Source organism: Orycteropus afer, unplaced genomic scaffold, assembly GCF_000298275.1.
Source record: "Orycteropus afer afer isolate SDZICR_OR568_19922 unplaced genomic scaffold, OryAfe1.0 scaffold00205, whole genome shotgun sequence".
NCBI classification, from domain to species: domain Eukaryota; kingdom Metazoa; phylum Chordata; class Mammalia; order Tubulidentata; family Orycteropodidae; genus Orycteropus; species Orycteropus afer.
Window position 1 is genome coordinate 2,033,112 of NW_006921792.1, and position 16,420 is coordinate 2,049,531.

Here is a 16,420-nt window from a genome sequence, read left to right on the forward strand (position 1 = left end):
GATGGCGTACCAGTCGCTAGGACTAATTGTTTCCATCAATTTTGGTTTTCTTCATTCATCTTTGCTCTGGACAAGGAGAAACCCATCGTTGCATCTAGATGGCAGCTTACTACCTTTTAAGATCCCAGTCACTACTCGCCACAGTAGGAGGTGGATAGAGAGAATTCTTAAAGTCAGTTTTACTTAGATGTGGTACAGAGAAGGGTGGTTTACTTTTTAAAAGGTTCAAATATCCAACATAGAAAACAAGATGTTCAAAATCTGTTCATTGGGGAAAAATCAGGTTATTCTTTTCTATGTCATTAACTAGCAATGTAACCTCCATCAAGAATGTGGGAAAAACTGCCTTATCTTTGAACTGGAGGCCAGTCTTCACCGTGTTTTCAGAAAAATGACTTCACTTCCATCATTTCTTGACACTAAATCTGGAGGATAGAGGATAGGTTAGCCACTTTCAACTATATTAATCCTACCTAAGTCTACTGAACACTGTATTTCTTACTTAACCTTCTAACATCAATTTCACCCTTTTAATTGGTTTATTTTTCTTCAACTGCAAATATGTTTGAAACCTACTGCCATCAAGTCAATTCCAACTCAAAGCAACCCACATTGGGTTTCCATGGTGGTAAATCTTTAGGGAAGTAGTAGATTGCCTCCTCTTCCTTCCTGGGAGCAGCTGGTGGGTTTGACTGGGAACATTCTGGTTAAATATCAGATGCCTTGGGCATTGAGCCACCATAGCTTCTTTCAAATATGCTTGGGGTGGGGGGGAACTAAACCAGCAAATCAATCCCCACCCCAGCAAAAAAAAAATCAAAGCACCTCTACTTTATTAGGCCTGCTAGCCCTTCTAGCCGTCACTTTCTTTTTCTTTAAGCTGTCAGTATATTAACATTATCACACCTGATTGATCCAAAGCAAAAAAATCACCTGTATTTGTGAGTATGAGAAATGTTACTATGTGTTGATCGATGAGTATAGCACTATAATGACTTCAGTGCACAATACCCTCTATTACATTTTAAAGCAACGCATAGGATGGAAAAAGATTATTTAAAGGAGAAATAGTCTACAATCCTTTCTTCATCTTTCGCCTGAAACGATCCTTGTCTAGCTGCTCTTATTTATCCCCTCCCTTTCTTAATCATTCTCTACCAAAATGTGATGTCCACAAAAAATATCAACAATAATATCTTTCAGATCAAATACAAAAGCATTTTGTATTCTCCACTTCTTGACCCCTCAAGTGCTTTTTGACAAAACTACAAACTGTCTCCCACGTCTCCTAAGAGACAAAGTTGTAGTCACTTGGACGTGTGGGCTTGGGATCATGATTACAGGGGACATCAAGCTCAATTGGCATAACATACTACAGAAAAACACTGTTCCACATCCTCCTACTTTGCCAAGTAGCGACTGGGATCTTAAAAGCTTGCAAGTGGCCCTCTAGATGCAGCGATGGGTCTCTCCTTGTCCAGCGCAAAGAAGAATGAAGAAAACCAAAGGTGCATGGAAACAATTAATCCAAGCAATTGATACACCATGCAATCCTCAGCCTATACAACTAGGAGACCAGAAGAACTAGATGGTGCCTGGCTACCACTGTCAACCACTTGGAGGGGGATCTATATAGGAGATCCTGGATAGAGTGGGAGAACAATGTGGAACAAAACTCAAAATCATTAAAAAAAAAAAAAGGGACCAGGTTTGCTAGTCTGATAGAGCCTGATAGAACCCCGAGACTACGGCCCCTAGCTGCCCTTTGGGCCTGGAGTTGAACCCACCCCTGTGGCTTTTAGCCAAACAAAAGACAGGCATATGAACTGAACATTTACATTAGGTAGATACACTCCTTGGAGAGAACAATCATTGGAGAATAGAAGGGCTGTGCATGCACAGGGAGACAGCTCGGGGGGCAGGAGTGCATGGGAGGGAAGGACACAGGGGAGAGGTAACTATGAGGAGGAAGTGAGAGGGAAGCTGTTGCATTGTGGGAAATACCGTCAATGTCATGAGACAAAGAGTTTGTGAGATGCTGTATGGAAAGTGAAGTTGACTGTTAACTTTCACCCAAATCACAATAAAAAAAAAAAGATTCAGTCTTTAGTTTTCTGTTCCTCCTCTTCTCTCTTTCTCGTCTTGAAGAAAAGGTCTTCTATCACTCGACTTTTGCAGTTTTGCACAAATCTTTATCTTCCATCTCAGTTTCTTACACTATACTTCAGTCCACCTGCCCATGACCCACTGACACGAGTGTGGCTAACTGCCGCTCAAACCTCAAGAAACCTAAAAGCTAAGCCATCACTTGCTCTTCCAAACCAATCATTCCATTTACCTTTGTTTTTCTCACTAATGGGGGCTCCCATTTACCAAAAGTATAAAGCTTTTATTCTTCTCTTTTATCCCCTTTCTAATCATTTCTCCTCTTAACAATCTCGTTTATTTGACTCTCATCCTTGATCATTGTTGGACTAATATTTTGTAACTTCATACCCCTCCTGCGTGTTTTCTAGTTTGTTTTCCTGCCCAATGTCATCACTAGTTAAATGCATTCTGTATACTTAATAATTCACAAGTTCTGCTTTTGTCAGTCCTTGCACAAGAGCTACAACAGATCCTTAACCCCAAGCACCGAATCTAAAATATTCCTGGCAATCAAGGTTCTCCTTACAAGACCCACCTTACCTTAACAATCTAATTATTCACTATTTTCCCAGCATTAGTCCCCTACCTCTTATACTCATAACTTTCATTCCCACGCCATACTTTCATTGACAGAAAATTCCCATTTCCCGTCTTACTCATAATCTTTCAAAATCCACTTCAAACGGATCTTCCTTTCCAGAAAGTTTTTTTTACACCAATATCATTATTCTCTAGTTTTCTTTGCATTCAAGACACTTCAGAAATTTCACTAAAGTAATGGTGGAATGTATCATATATCTTTAGTATAAAAGCCATTATGCCTACTACTGTTTCGTCCACTGACAGATGCACATATAGTCCTCTCTGGACTTCCTCCTGGCATATCTTCGCAAACTCTAAACCACTGCCATTGAGTTGATTCTGATGGATAGTGATCCTATATGACAAAATAGAATACTCCACATGGTTTCCAAGGGTGTGATCTTTACTGAAGCCAACTACCACAACTTTCTTCTGTGGCACGGTGGATGGGTTTAAACTGCTGACCTTTCATTTAGCAGCTGAGTACTTAACCACTGTGCCACAACACATAATAAATGCCTAGACACATATTTATTGAGTCACTAGAATATAAATACCTCGCACCAACCACAATGTCACCATTGTCTAGCACACAGCAGCACCATATAGACTGAGCTGGAAGTCGGATTGTTTGAGCACATTCCCCATGTTTCCAGATTCTCAGAGATCTGTCTTCTGCTGTTGTCACAAAGTCTAAAATTAATGAATACAGAAAGGAATAGTTTAAATACAATTAAGTACATTTATACAGACCATCTTTATAAATAGTTACATTTTTTTAACCTTAGAGTATTTTAAAAAGTCTTAAATTTTATACATTTATCAATACCACATACAACTTCAAAAACCACATTGTACATTTCATGTCTTACATAGCAAACCTTGAATCAATAAATGATATAAAATCTTTTCTCTGATACCCAACATCTTTTTAAGTACACAATCATCTAATCTGAATTAATATAAGTATGACCAAACAATTTCTTCCTTTACGAAAAAAAATACTTTTGAAATAAAGTTACTAAATTACTTAAGTCACAAACAATACATTTATTTAAGTAAATCTCATCTTGGGAATGAGATTCAAAAATGCTTAATAAAATTTCACACGAAAGCATGGTAGTCTTACCTTTACAATTTGGAAAGACTGATATGCTATAAATGTAATTTGTATGGCCATAATACACTTCAAGACACTCGCCAGTGATTTGCCACCTTCTAATACTAGCATCATTTGCACAGGAAAGAAATTCTGTTTCACTCAAAATTGCCAAACCTCTCACACAGTCTTCATGCCCTGCATTGAAATAGAATAATGTTAATCAATATAAGTGATCATTTGGTGAATGGCCTTATATATCTCACTAATGTTGTGCTCTTAGTACAACAGAATGAAACAGCACTGGTCCTGTGGCATCCTCACAATCCTTGCTATATCGGAGACCACAGCTGCAGCTCCGGTGTCAATTTATCTCCTTGAGAGTCTTCCTCTTTTCTGCTGGCCCTCTACTTTACCAAATATGGTATCTTTCTTCAGGAAATGGTCCTTTCTGACAACGTGACCAAAGTAGGTGAGATGAAGTCTGGCCATTCTTGCTACCAAGGAGCATTCCGGCTATACTTCTTCTAGGACACATTTGTTCATTCTTTTGGCAACCCATGGTACTTTCATTATTCTTTGTCAACACCACAATTCAAAGGCATCAATTCTTCTTTGGTCTTCCTTATTCATTGTCTAGCTTTCCGTGCATATGAAGCAACTGAAAATACCACTGCTTGGGTTAGGTGCACCTTAGTTGTCAAAATGACATCTTTGCTTCTTAACACTTTAAAGAGGTCTTTTGCAGCAGATTTGCCCAGTGCAATAAAATGTCTGATTTCTTGACTGCTGCTTCCATGGATGTTGAATGTGGATCGAAGTAAAATGAAATCCTTGACAACTTCAATCTTGTCTCCATTTATTGTGATGTTGCTTACATTATCTCATTAATATTATAAAGTATATCAGTGAGTAGTAAAAACTGATTTTCAAGTTAGAGAAATTAATTTTTTTTCAGAAAAGTCTGAAAACAATAATTGTATTTTAGATTGGCAACATTTTTTAATCAGTCTTGGGAAGTTATTTTTATACTTTCCGTATCTTCTCCAAACTATTTTCAAAAGCCCTCCAGAGACAGTATATACAAAATTCCTCATCTTTCTCAGACAAGTCCTTTCCAACTTTTCTTCCCCAATAACACAAGTAATTAAAAACATACATAATATTCAATGTAATAGAAATATATAACAAAGAATAAATATCCCTCCAAATTCTCACAATACTGAGATTAAAAGCACTAGAGAAAATAGACAATTTAAGATTACAAAGCAATATTCCAATTATTTTGGGAGCTCTGGTAGCATAGTGGCTAAGACACTTGCCTGCTAACCAGACGGCTGGTGGTTCAAACCCACCAGCCACTCCTCGGAAGGAAGGTTGGGCAATCCTACTTCTGTAGTGATACTGCCTCGGAAACCCAAGAGGGGTTGCTATGAGTCGGGTTTGACTCAACGGCACATAACAACAACAACAACATTCCAATTATTTAAGTTTGAAACAGAAACCTTCATCACAGATATGTAAGCTTTATTTAAATATAAAAGAGTAAGTTTAAGGAGATTAACTTATCCACACCACATCATTAGTGGCAAAGCTAAACACAGAATTCAGGTTTCCTGTCTCATAATCCATCTCCTTTTGATTCAACCAAATCACAAATATAAAGCCAAACCTTGGTGCTGCATTAATGAAAACATACCACAATTTATATATATGAAACAGTAACAACTAATGATCATCGTTTTAAAAAAGGTCAAGATTTTATGGAGTAAACTTTTTGTGCTGTCTAGAACTGTATAGCTAAAGGAATATATATGTGGGTAGTCTCCAACTTACGATGTGGGTTCTGTCCTGATGACTCTATCATAAGTTGGTTCTGACATAAGTCAAATGCCTTTTCTGTTTCTTAGTTTTCATTATCATTGCCTTTTATTATCAATATCTTTATAAATATGATCTTTGTCTTTGGGAGTTGTAAAGATTACATATAAACTTGTAGATATATATTAATACATCCATCCATACATAAAAAAATACATAAGCCATAAAAAAATGGATGGTTATAAGTGTTGTTTATCATAATGCAAATATGTCATATAGCGGGGACTACCTATATTACTTATGAAAGGATTTTAAATGTTTTAAAATATTCATTAAAATTCTAGTTCTTTCACTATTAATTGAGGCATTGTAAAAGATGCATTTCAACATTAGGTCAAAACATCATATAAACCTTGCGATCTAATAAAAGAGTTTAAGTCTAAAACTTTCCCATGCTCAGTATTTGTTGACTTAGATTAGTCAACACAAATAATTACTTTAGGCACATATACAGTGTGTACTGAAGTAAAAACAAGATTGCTCAGTTATAACTCATTATCTGTTTTCTCTCCACAGAAAGTTTAATCAACACAAAGGGATTTCTTTCAGGGTAGCTAGAGTAGTGATGCACTTTCAAGGAAGCAAAAATAAAAAAGCGAAACATAACCCCCCCCAAAAAAAATTCCGGCCAAAAATATAACACCTCACAAATAAATCAGTGACGTTAATACTAGGAAGTAGGTACCTCAATGAAGATGTTATTTGATAGTGGGGCTTTAACATACCACTCACCAAAAACCTCAACATAAAAAAGCATTAAATTTGTAATTATTAGACAATGTACTTCAATATAAATAAAGGCATTAACGATGTTTTCCTGTGTATATGAAGAAAACAATGCTGACCTATCATTGGTAAGGGTCATGCTTGGAAACTCAGGCTGGACATGCTAGAGTGACAACCAAAAACATAACTATATTGTCACAGGTTATGAGGCAGCTGTTAGTCTACACCTAGTTCTTTATGAGATGAGAGATCTCACTGTATTATTTAAAATGATGTTAAATATTATTTCTGTGAGAAAAGTTAACATACAAATTAAATGACTACAATACACTAATGTTTTTCGATCATTTTCAACCTACAAAGATTTTAGGACAAAAATCCAAGCAAAATAATAGACTATGGGATTATAAAACCTGTCCACCCTGATCTTACCTGTAAAATTCCTCTCACATCTCCCAGCCTTCCACAGTTTAATGGTCTTGTCTGCTGATCCAGTCAACATTAGTCCCTGTTCAGGTAATATCTTTACTGCCCACACCGCAGCTGTATGACCCTATGAGTAAAATGGGTGCCAATTTAAGTTGCCAAAGAATTATCACATTTAATTAAAACCTAGAATATCCACAGAAAACTACTGTACCTGTAAGGTCATCATGCATTTGTCATTCAGCCAGACTTTGGCAGTGGTATCCCATGAGCCACTAAGTAATGTCCCAAATTTTCCAGATGAAAGACTACAAACTAGGAAACAAAAGAGCCATTAGCTAAGACATTTTCATGTAGAAAACTAACCAATCTTCTGGTTACTAAAGCACTGTAATTTTAGAAACACTTCATGAAGTAATACAAAGAAATATACATATTTCTTTAGCTATACAGTTCTAGACAGAATACAAAAAGTTTACTCCATAAAATCTTGACCTTTTTTAAAACAATAATCATTAGTTGTTACTGTTTTGTTCATATAAATTGTGGTATGTTTTCATTAACACAAGGTTTGGCTTTATATCTGTGATTTGGCTGAATCAAAAGGGGATGGATGATGAGACAGGAAACCTGAATTCTGTGCTTAGCTTTGCCACTAATGATGTGGTATGGATAAGTTAATCTCCCTAAACTTACTCTTTTATATTTAAATAAAGCTTACATAACTGTGATGAAGGTTTCTATTTCAAACTTAAATAACTGGAATATTGCTTTGTAATCTTTAGTTGTCTTATTTTCTCTTGTTGTTATGTGCTGTCAAGTTGGCCCCGACTCATAGTGACGCCTCCTTGGGTTTCCGAAACAGTATCACTAAGGAAATAGATTGCTCAACCTTTCTTCTGAGGAATGGCTGGTGGGTTTGAACCGCCAGCCTTCTGGATAGCAGTCAAGTGCCTTAGGCACTGTGCTACCAGAGCTCCTTTATTTTCTCTAGTGCTTTATAAATATTAATCTCAGTACTGTGAGAATTTGAGGAGATATTTATTCTTTGTTGTACATTTCTATTATATTGAATACTGTGTATGTTTTTAACTACTCTTGTTATTGGGGAAGAAAAGTTGAAAGGACTTGTTTGAGAAAGATGAGGAATCGTGGTGTATATCTGTTTCTGGAGGGTTTTAGAAAATAGTTTAGAGAAGATATGGTAAGTATAAAAATAACTTCCCAAGATTGATTGAAAAATGTTGTCAACCTAAAATAGAATTATTGTTTTCAGACTTTTCTGAGAAAAAAATTTATTTCTCTAACTTGAAAAGAAATTGAGTTAACTACTCACTGATATACTTTATAGTATTAGTGAGATAATGTAAGCAGCATCACAATAAATGGAGACAAGACTGAAATTGTCAAGGATTTCCTTTTACTTTGATCCATAATCAACATCCATGGAAGCAGCAGTCAAGAAATCAGACATGCTATTGTACTGGGAAAATCTGCTGCAAAAAGCCCTTTAAAGTATTAAGAAGCAAAGATGTCACTTTGACAACTAAGGTGCACCTAACCCTAGCAATGGTATTTTCAGTTGCTTCATATGCGTGTGAAAGCTAGACAATGAATAAGGAAGACTAACGAAGAGTTGATGCCTTTGAATTGTGGTGCTGAATTACATCCAGTAATTTAAGAAATTACATGAATTAGCCATGTACTGTTAATTCAATGGAAATACAGTGAAGGGTGGAGTGTAGTCAAGAGCACAATCTCTGATGCCAGACTCCATGGGTATAAATTCTAGCTGTGCCACCAGATGGGTCTTACTGAACCTTTCTCTCTGTAAAATGAGGGAGCAGGACTAAGTGGGCTGCATGATTCCTTCCAGCCCTAAGAAACTGTAAGAGGAAGATAATGAAAATGATTTTGAAGGAATATTTATGCAGATATTTAGGATCACTTAAGATGATAGAAAACTGCAGCCAAGCTAAGTATCAACAGTAATGGAATGGTTAATTAAATGTGCTATCATCTTTGAAGTAAAATTATATAGGTTAAAAATTATAAATATGAAAGACTATCTAAAAACTGAAAGAAAAAAAGAGTTCTCAAAAACAACAACTTAGCACAGTAAATGTATGATAAGCAAATAATCAAGAAGCTAGGCTATAGGAAGAATGTGGAATCGGGATTGGAAGAAGACTCATTGATAACCGAGAATACACAGATGACACAACCTAGCTTGCTGAAAATGAAGATGACTCAAAGCACTTACTGATGAAGATCAAAGACTACAGACATCCATATGGATTAGAACTCAGTATAAAGAAGACAAAAATCCTCACAACGGAACCAATAAGCAACATCACAATAAAGAGGCAAAAGATTGAAACTGCCAAGGATTTCATAATACTTGAATCCACAATCAACACCCATGGAAGCAGCAGTCAAGAAACCAAGCAATGTATTGCATTGGGCAAATCTGCTGCAAAAGATCTCTTTACAGTGTTAAAATCAAAGATGTCACTTTGAAGACTGACTAAGGTGTGACTGGCCCAAGCCATGTTATTTTCAAATGCTGCACATACATGTGTAAGGTAGACAATGAATAAGAAAGACCAAAAAAGAATTGATGCCTTTGAATTATGGTGTTGGAGGAGAATACTGAATATACTATGGACTGCCAAAAGAAAAACAAACTTGCCTTGGAAGACACACAGTCAAAATGCTCCTTAGCAAAGGTGACGAGATCTCACGTACTTTGGACACATTATCAGGAGGGACAATCAGTCCCTGGAGGACACCACACATGGTAAAATAGAGGGTTAGTGAAAAACAGGAAGATCCTAATGAGATAGACTGACACAGCGGCTGCAACAATGGGCTTAAAGAGCAACAACTGTGAGGATGGTGCAGGACCATGCCATGTTTTGTCTCATTGTGCATAGGTTCACTGAGTCGGGATTGACTTGGCAGCACCTAAAACAACAATAGCACAGTAAATCTATAAATTGTATTAATTTACTAAAACAAAGAAAACAGCAAAATGATGTAACTCAGCAAAATGGAGGAAATTATCAACTTAAAATACCCACAGAGGAAGGATTACAAGTGGCTGGTCCCACAAAACGCCCTGAGACTCAGTATACAGACAAAAGAAATAAGATGGAGACTTGAAAAATGAGATGACTGAAAGCTTGTACAAACACAGTGAAATCCTAGACATCTCTTCTTACAGCCTATAGTTAGCAACTACATCCCCATCCACTGTAGGAGAATGGAATTTATCAGAAGCAAATCACCAGGCCTTCCTTCTGGGGAGCCTCTGGGTGGACATCAACTTCCAACCTTTTAGTTAGATTACATTAACCATCAATACCATCCAGGGACTTTGTCAGTAAATTAAAAAAAAAACAAACAACTCACTGCCATCAAGTGAATGCCAACTCACATCGGCCCCCACTGAGTCGCCAAGGTGGTAAATCTTTACAGAAGTACATTGCCCCACCTACCTTCCACAGAACAGCTGGTAGGTTTATATCACCAACTTTCTGGTTGGCAGGAAAACTGCCTTAGGTAATGTGCCACCAGAACTCCTTTGTCAGTAACTAAAGGTACTGATACATCATTCATTTATTTATTGGGTGATTGCTTTTGAACTACAACAATGCTTTACAGAAAAAGTAAGCTAATCAATGTTTTTAGAACTACATATTGAAGCATTTATAAATGAAATGATATAACAGGTATGTGCTTTAATGCTGTTAGATAGATAGAGATAAATATTGATTTGGGTGAAGAGAAGGGCAATGTACCAAATGTGAGTGACCAATATGGCAGCATTGAGGATGAGAAAGACAGAGAGAGTTACATGGGCATTACAAACAACAAATATGAACCCCTTTGTAAATACAATACTGAGTTGTTAATGAAAGCAAATATGGGTATAGGGACGGATAGATGGGTGAACAAGCTAAACAATTATGTATGTCTAAATGGAGAGTGTATCCAAGATCATATACAGGGTTGGCAGAAAATGGGCCTCTCGAAGAGTATGAAGGGATGGACACTGGGAGGAGGTAACTATGGGGAGGAAGTGGGAGGGGAGCTGCTGCATTGTAAATTTTGGTCAATGACATGAGACAAAGTATATGTGAACTGCTGTATGAAAAGTGAATTTACTCTGTAAATCTTCACCCAAATCCTAATAAAAAAAAAATAAAATAAAATAAATAAAGGATGGAAACTCTAAAAAAAAAAAAAAAAAAGTAATGTAATGAAAGAGGGCGAGGATGAAACAAGATAGGTCATATGTTAATAATCCTTGAAGCCAGGTATATGAAGGGGAGGGGGTCATTACACTATTCTCTTTTATAAATGTTTACAAAATAATTCACTATAAAATACAATTATCTCTACTTTTTATATGCATTTGAAAATTTCCAAAATAAAGTTTAAAAAATCTGTACTATTCTGCATTGAAAATTACACACGTAGAACATTTTGCAAACCATTTAAATAGTTTAAAATTAAAGTGTTTCTGGGCCATACTATCTCCTTACGTATGTCCTAAAACATCGCAGTTATATAAAACAAGTGTACACATTGCACTAATCAAGCATGTCATTTTATAATGAAGAGACATTAAAGTACACATAAATCTGGGAGCATACATAAGTCACAGAACACAATATTCAAAAGTAATAAATACACCAATAATGATACAAAGGTCCTAACACATCCCTTGTCTTTAATTTGTTGCATACAGACATAAGACCCAAAAGACAAAGAAATAGCCTTAATTATCTTGATAATTGAGTTTCTTGAACAAAATAGTTGAAAAACCAAAATCAGAAAACACGTTAACATTTTACTACCTATTCCCTTTATGACCAAATACTTGACTTTTCCATATACGAACAAGATAACCTTCACTAACAGTGACCAAGTTTTAACAGAGAATTTATGAAATTAAAATGGTCCAAAAAGGATTCTACCATTGAGCTCAATAGAAAAAAATAAAAACTTGAGAAAACAGATGTGAATTTTATTTTCAAAAGGCTAAAACTTCCTTGGGAGCTCTGGTAGCACAGTGGCTAAGACACTTGCCTGCTAACCAGACGACTGGCGGTTCAAACCTACCAGCCACTCCTCGGAAGGAAGGTTGGATCCTACTTCCGTAGTGATACTGCCTCGGAAACCCAAGGAGGGGTCGCTATGAGTCGGGTTTGACTCAACGGCACATCAACAACAACAACAACAAAACTTCCTTAAATAAAAGAATACCAAATGAAAGCATTATACTCACCAGTATTTTTGTGACCTTTTAGTATATAAAGTGGTGCTGGGCTGTCCAGTGAGAAAATACAAATATTGTGGTCATTTCCTCCTGTGGCAATTAGTCCATGAGGGTAGATGTCACTTGATGGTATTATGCATACACAAGATACAAAATTGGAGTGGCCACTCATACAGTGCATTTCTGTAAAACCCCTGTTAGGACTGGAAAAAAATTATAATTAATAAGATAAACATTTGTCCCGTGACTAAACCTAGACATAAACTGTCAGATAAATATTTATTTTCACTTAGTGCCTAGGCTGAACTTTAGAGTGCACACTATTTTAAGAATACTCATTGTTTTAAATTAAACAATAGCTAATTTACATCAGCCATTACTGAGGTTTGTTATCAGTTCAGGAGCTATTTAATTAGTGGTTCATTGAGTATGTTAATTAGCAGGAGGGAAAGGAAGGGAGAGAAACAAGTATCATGAGTGGCTTCTTTTCATCTTCTATTTTCATTTATACTCATCAGTGATTGTAATCCTAAGAAAGCTCTGCTTAAGTGAAAACATTCACGCAATAAAGATAATGGAATCTATTATCAATAAGCTTTAAACATAGTGAGGACACTTTCACACTATGAAGCATTAACTTGGTACCCATTAGTATACATGTGTATCTAACTATCTGGAGTATCAATAACTATCAATATGCAAAGGGGGATCTAATAAAGGGATATAGAAACAGCTGCTCCAGGGACACATCACATTAATAACTAATTGCCTTGGGATTAGAATGGTTTATACTTTGTTATACATATCAGTCATTTCGCTTCACTGCCTTACTTACAACAAGTTAAAGGTATGATACGTATCAGGTGTAAGGCTGTAAGTTACCAGCAGAGAGGATATAGACAATTATACATTTAACTCAACTGGTGGGCCATGCGATCCTCAGCATGACTATGAGACCAGAAGAACTAGATGGTGCCCGGCTACCACTGTCATTCACTCAGAGGGGGATCTATGTAGGAGATCCTGAATAGAGTGGGAGAACAATGTGGAATAAAATTCAAATCATACAAAAGAGGGCCCAGGTTTGCTGCTCTGATAGAACCTGGTGAAACCCCTGAGACTATGGTCCCTAGCTGCCCATCAGGTCTGGAATTGAATCTACTCCTGTGGCTTCTAGCCAAATAAAAGACTGGCATATTAGCTGAACATTTATATTAGGTACATACAGTCCCTGGAGAGATCAAACGTGGCAGAATAAAAGGGCTGTGTATGCACAGGACGACAGCTCGGGGGGCAAGAGTGCATGGGAGGGAAGAACAGAGGGAAGAGGCAGCTATGGGGGGGAAGTAGAAAGAGAGCTGTTACACTGTGGGAAATTACAGTCAATGTCATGTGACAAAATGTATATGAACTGCTATATGGAAAGTGAATTTGCTCTATAAACTTTCACCCAAACCACAATAAAAATTTTTTAAAAATCCAGAAAGTTCAGCAATTGAGCTGAAATAAATGGTTTCCACTTAATCAGATTTGCTCCCTTCCCTACACAACACATGGATTTAAAAAAAAAAAAAAAGAAGAAGAAGAAGGAGGAAAAAAAGGATTATATAGCTAAAAAACTGAACTGATATCACTGCTATCCAGTTGACTGCGACTCATAGTGACCCCTCTTCGGGTTTCTGAGGCAGTATCTCTATGGGAGTAAGATGTGCCCAGTCTTCCTTCCAAGGGCTGACTAGCTGGGTTGCACCACCAGCCTTCTGGTTAGCAGTCAAATGCCTTTGGCATTACACCACCAGAACTCCCCAAATCTTCTACAGAAGCAGACAGCCACGTCTTTCTCCCATGGAGCTGCTCGTGTACTCAAATCATCAACCTTATGGTTAGCAGCCATGTGCTTTATCAAGAAGTTCACAGTCTACTTTAAGGAGGTAAGGGTATATAAAGAGATAATGAGACTATCAGATCAAGACTGAACTCACCTATTTTTGCTCCTTTTCCAAACAGCACTAAAAAATGTTTTATAGAGTAGAACAATCCAAATAGTAAACATATACGCTATTGTTGTTAGATTCCATTGAGTTGGTTTCAACTCATAGTGACTGTGATAGCTGGAGCTGTATGTCAACTTGGCTGGATCACAATTTTGAGTGGTTTAAGCAGTTATGCGCATGATGAGATCTGATGTATATGTTTTGATCAGCCAATCCACTGAAAGGGAGTTTCCCTAGGGGTGTGGCCTGTTTCCAATGTATTTATGGACATAGTGGGAAAAAGAGACACTCTTCTGTGGATCCGGATCCAGTTGTGCTGCCTACAACTGTCTGTGAGCAAACAATCCACCATTCAGCCTGGAGATCTTGGATTTGTCATTCGTTGGAGTCAACAGCTAGTGTACTACCTGCGAACCTTGAGCTCGTCAGCCCTTGTAGCTGCGTGAGGTGGGAAAAGCCTCCAGTCTGACATTTGAGCCAAGAACTTGGGACTTGCCAGCTTCCCTAAGTGTGTGACCCATTTTTCCTAAGATAAATTTTTCTCTTTATATATGTATTTAAGCTTTACTGGTTTTGCTTCACTAGAGAACTCTGCCTAATACATTTGACACCGAGAGTGGGTCTACGAGACAAAAACATAAGGATGGGCTTCCTAAATTGGTTCTTATCGATTCTGTTTTGTTCTCCAATTTGATAATTGAAAGGCACTGATGACTCTGCCTCCATTAGTAAAGAAGGCCCTGCTAATCTGTGGCATGAGGTGGCAACATTAATGTGCAAAATAGCACCACCAATAGATCAAGTATTTTTGAGAAGTAAGGCTCTGGGTGATCGCATATTTGATACTTTTCTGCAATTTTGTCAGCATGAGGAGTATAAGGAAACTGTTTGGTTGGTCCTACTTACACTAGACAAAATGGAAAGAGCAAGATGAGTTCAGGGCTGCTGAGTCATAGCTGAAGAGCCTGCATAAAAGACCTCAATGTTTCCAGTTATGCTCTGAAAGAAAGCCTTTTTTCTTCTAGAAACAGAGCTGATATTGCTGAAAACCAAACCCAGAGTCTTACTATAAGGGTGGCTGAATTACAACACCAATTGAATTGTCAACCCAGAATGGTGCTGTTTCTCCAACAGCCAGGATTCCCAGGTCCAGGAACCAAGGGGTGGAAATGGGAGTGGTATGACTCACTATTACCCCTAGTGATCCAGTCAAAAAATTTTTGCTTCCTGTCCCTGCTATGTTATGCCCTGCAGGTCTGGAGATCTCAGTCCTAAAAGGAGGAACACTCCTACCTGGAGACACAATACTGATTGCACTGAACTGAAAGTTAAGAATGCCACCCGGCCATTTTGGCTTCCTCATGCCTCTGGATCAACAGACAAAGAAGGGCATTACTGTACTATCTGATGTGATAGATCCTGATTACCAAGGGGAAACTGGATTGACATTACATAATGGAAATAATTAAGGAAGGTTGGGCAATCCTACTTCCGTAGTGATAACTGCCTCGGAAACCCAAGGAGGGGTCGCTATGAGTCGGGGCCGACTCGACGGCACATAACAACAACAACAATGGAAATAAAGAAGAATATGTCTAGAATACAGTAGATTCTTTAGGACATCTCTTAGTACTAACATGCCCTGTGATTAAAGTCAATGGAAAATTACAGCAACCCAATTCTGATATTCATAAGGTTTTCCCTGGCCAATTCTTTGAGAAGTGGACGGCCTCTTCCTTCTTCCTAGTCTGTCTCAGTCTGTAAGCTGGGCTGATACCTGTACACCATGTGCATCCCGCTGGGTTTGAAACACCAGTGGCTCAGCCTCAAAACTCACATCAACACGTCACCACAGTACGACAAATCAACAGACAAGTTTGTCTCCCTGTAGGAAACCTCTCGTGTCACCCTTACCTGGGTCCCTGTGGCTGACTGCTTCTCTATCCAGGTTCCTGGCTTTTAATCCCCTTTCTCCCGCTCTCCCGTCCTTCTGCTTTGGGTGTGCCTGGGTTCTCTCTCCTCACCTGGACCCCTGCAGCTGACTGCTCCTCTGTCCTGGTTCCTGGCTTTTAATCCCCTTTCTCCCACTCTCCCGTCCTGTTGCTTTGGGCATGCCTGGATTCTCTCTCCTCACCTGGATTCCTGCAGCCTCCTGAATTTAGAGATCATCTAAAGAACAGATTTGATGCATTGAAGACCAACGACCGAAAATCAGAAGAATCATGGGAGGACATCAAGAACATTATTCACGAAGAAAGCAAGAGATCACTAAAAAGA

At 37.8% G+C, this 16,420-nt stretch overlaps 1 protein-coding gene across 1 annotated transcript in view; it reads right to left on the minus strand.

Moving 5' to 3' along the window:
* PLAA (phospholipase A2 activating protein) overlaps positions 1–16,420 on the minus strand; it is a 58,814-nt gene that overhangs the window by 23,424 nt on the left and 18,970 nt on the right. The window contains exons 2-6 of the mRNA XM_007948134.2: positions 12,159–12,352; positions 7,077–7,177; positions 6,869–6,989; positions 3,860–4,027; positions 3,288–3,423 (exon numbers count right to left, since the gene is read on the minus strand). Of these exons, the coding sequence (XP_007946325.1) occupies positions 3,288–3,423; positions 3,860–4,027; positions 6,869–6,989; positions 7,077–7,177; positions 12,159–12,352 (720 nt within the window). The remainder of the gene's footprint in view (positions 1–3,287; positions 3,424–3,859; positions 4,028–6,868; positions 6,990–7,076; positions 7,178–12,158; positions 12,353–16,420) is intronic.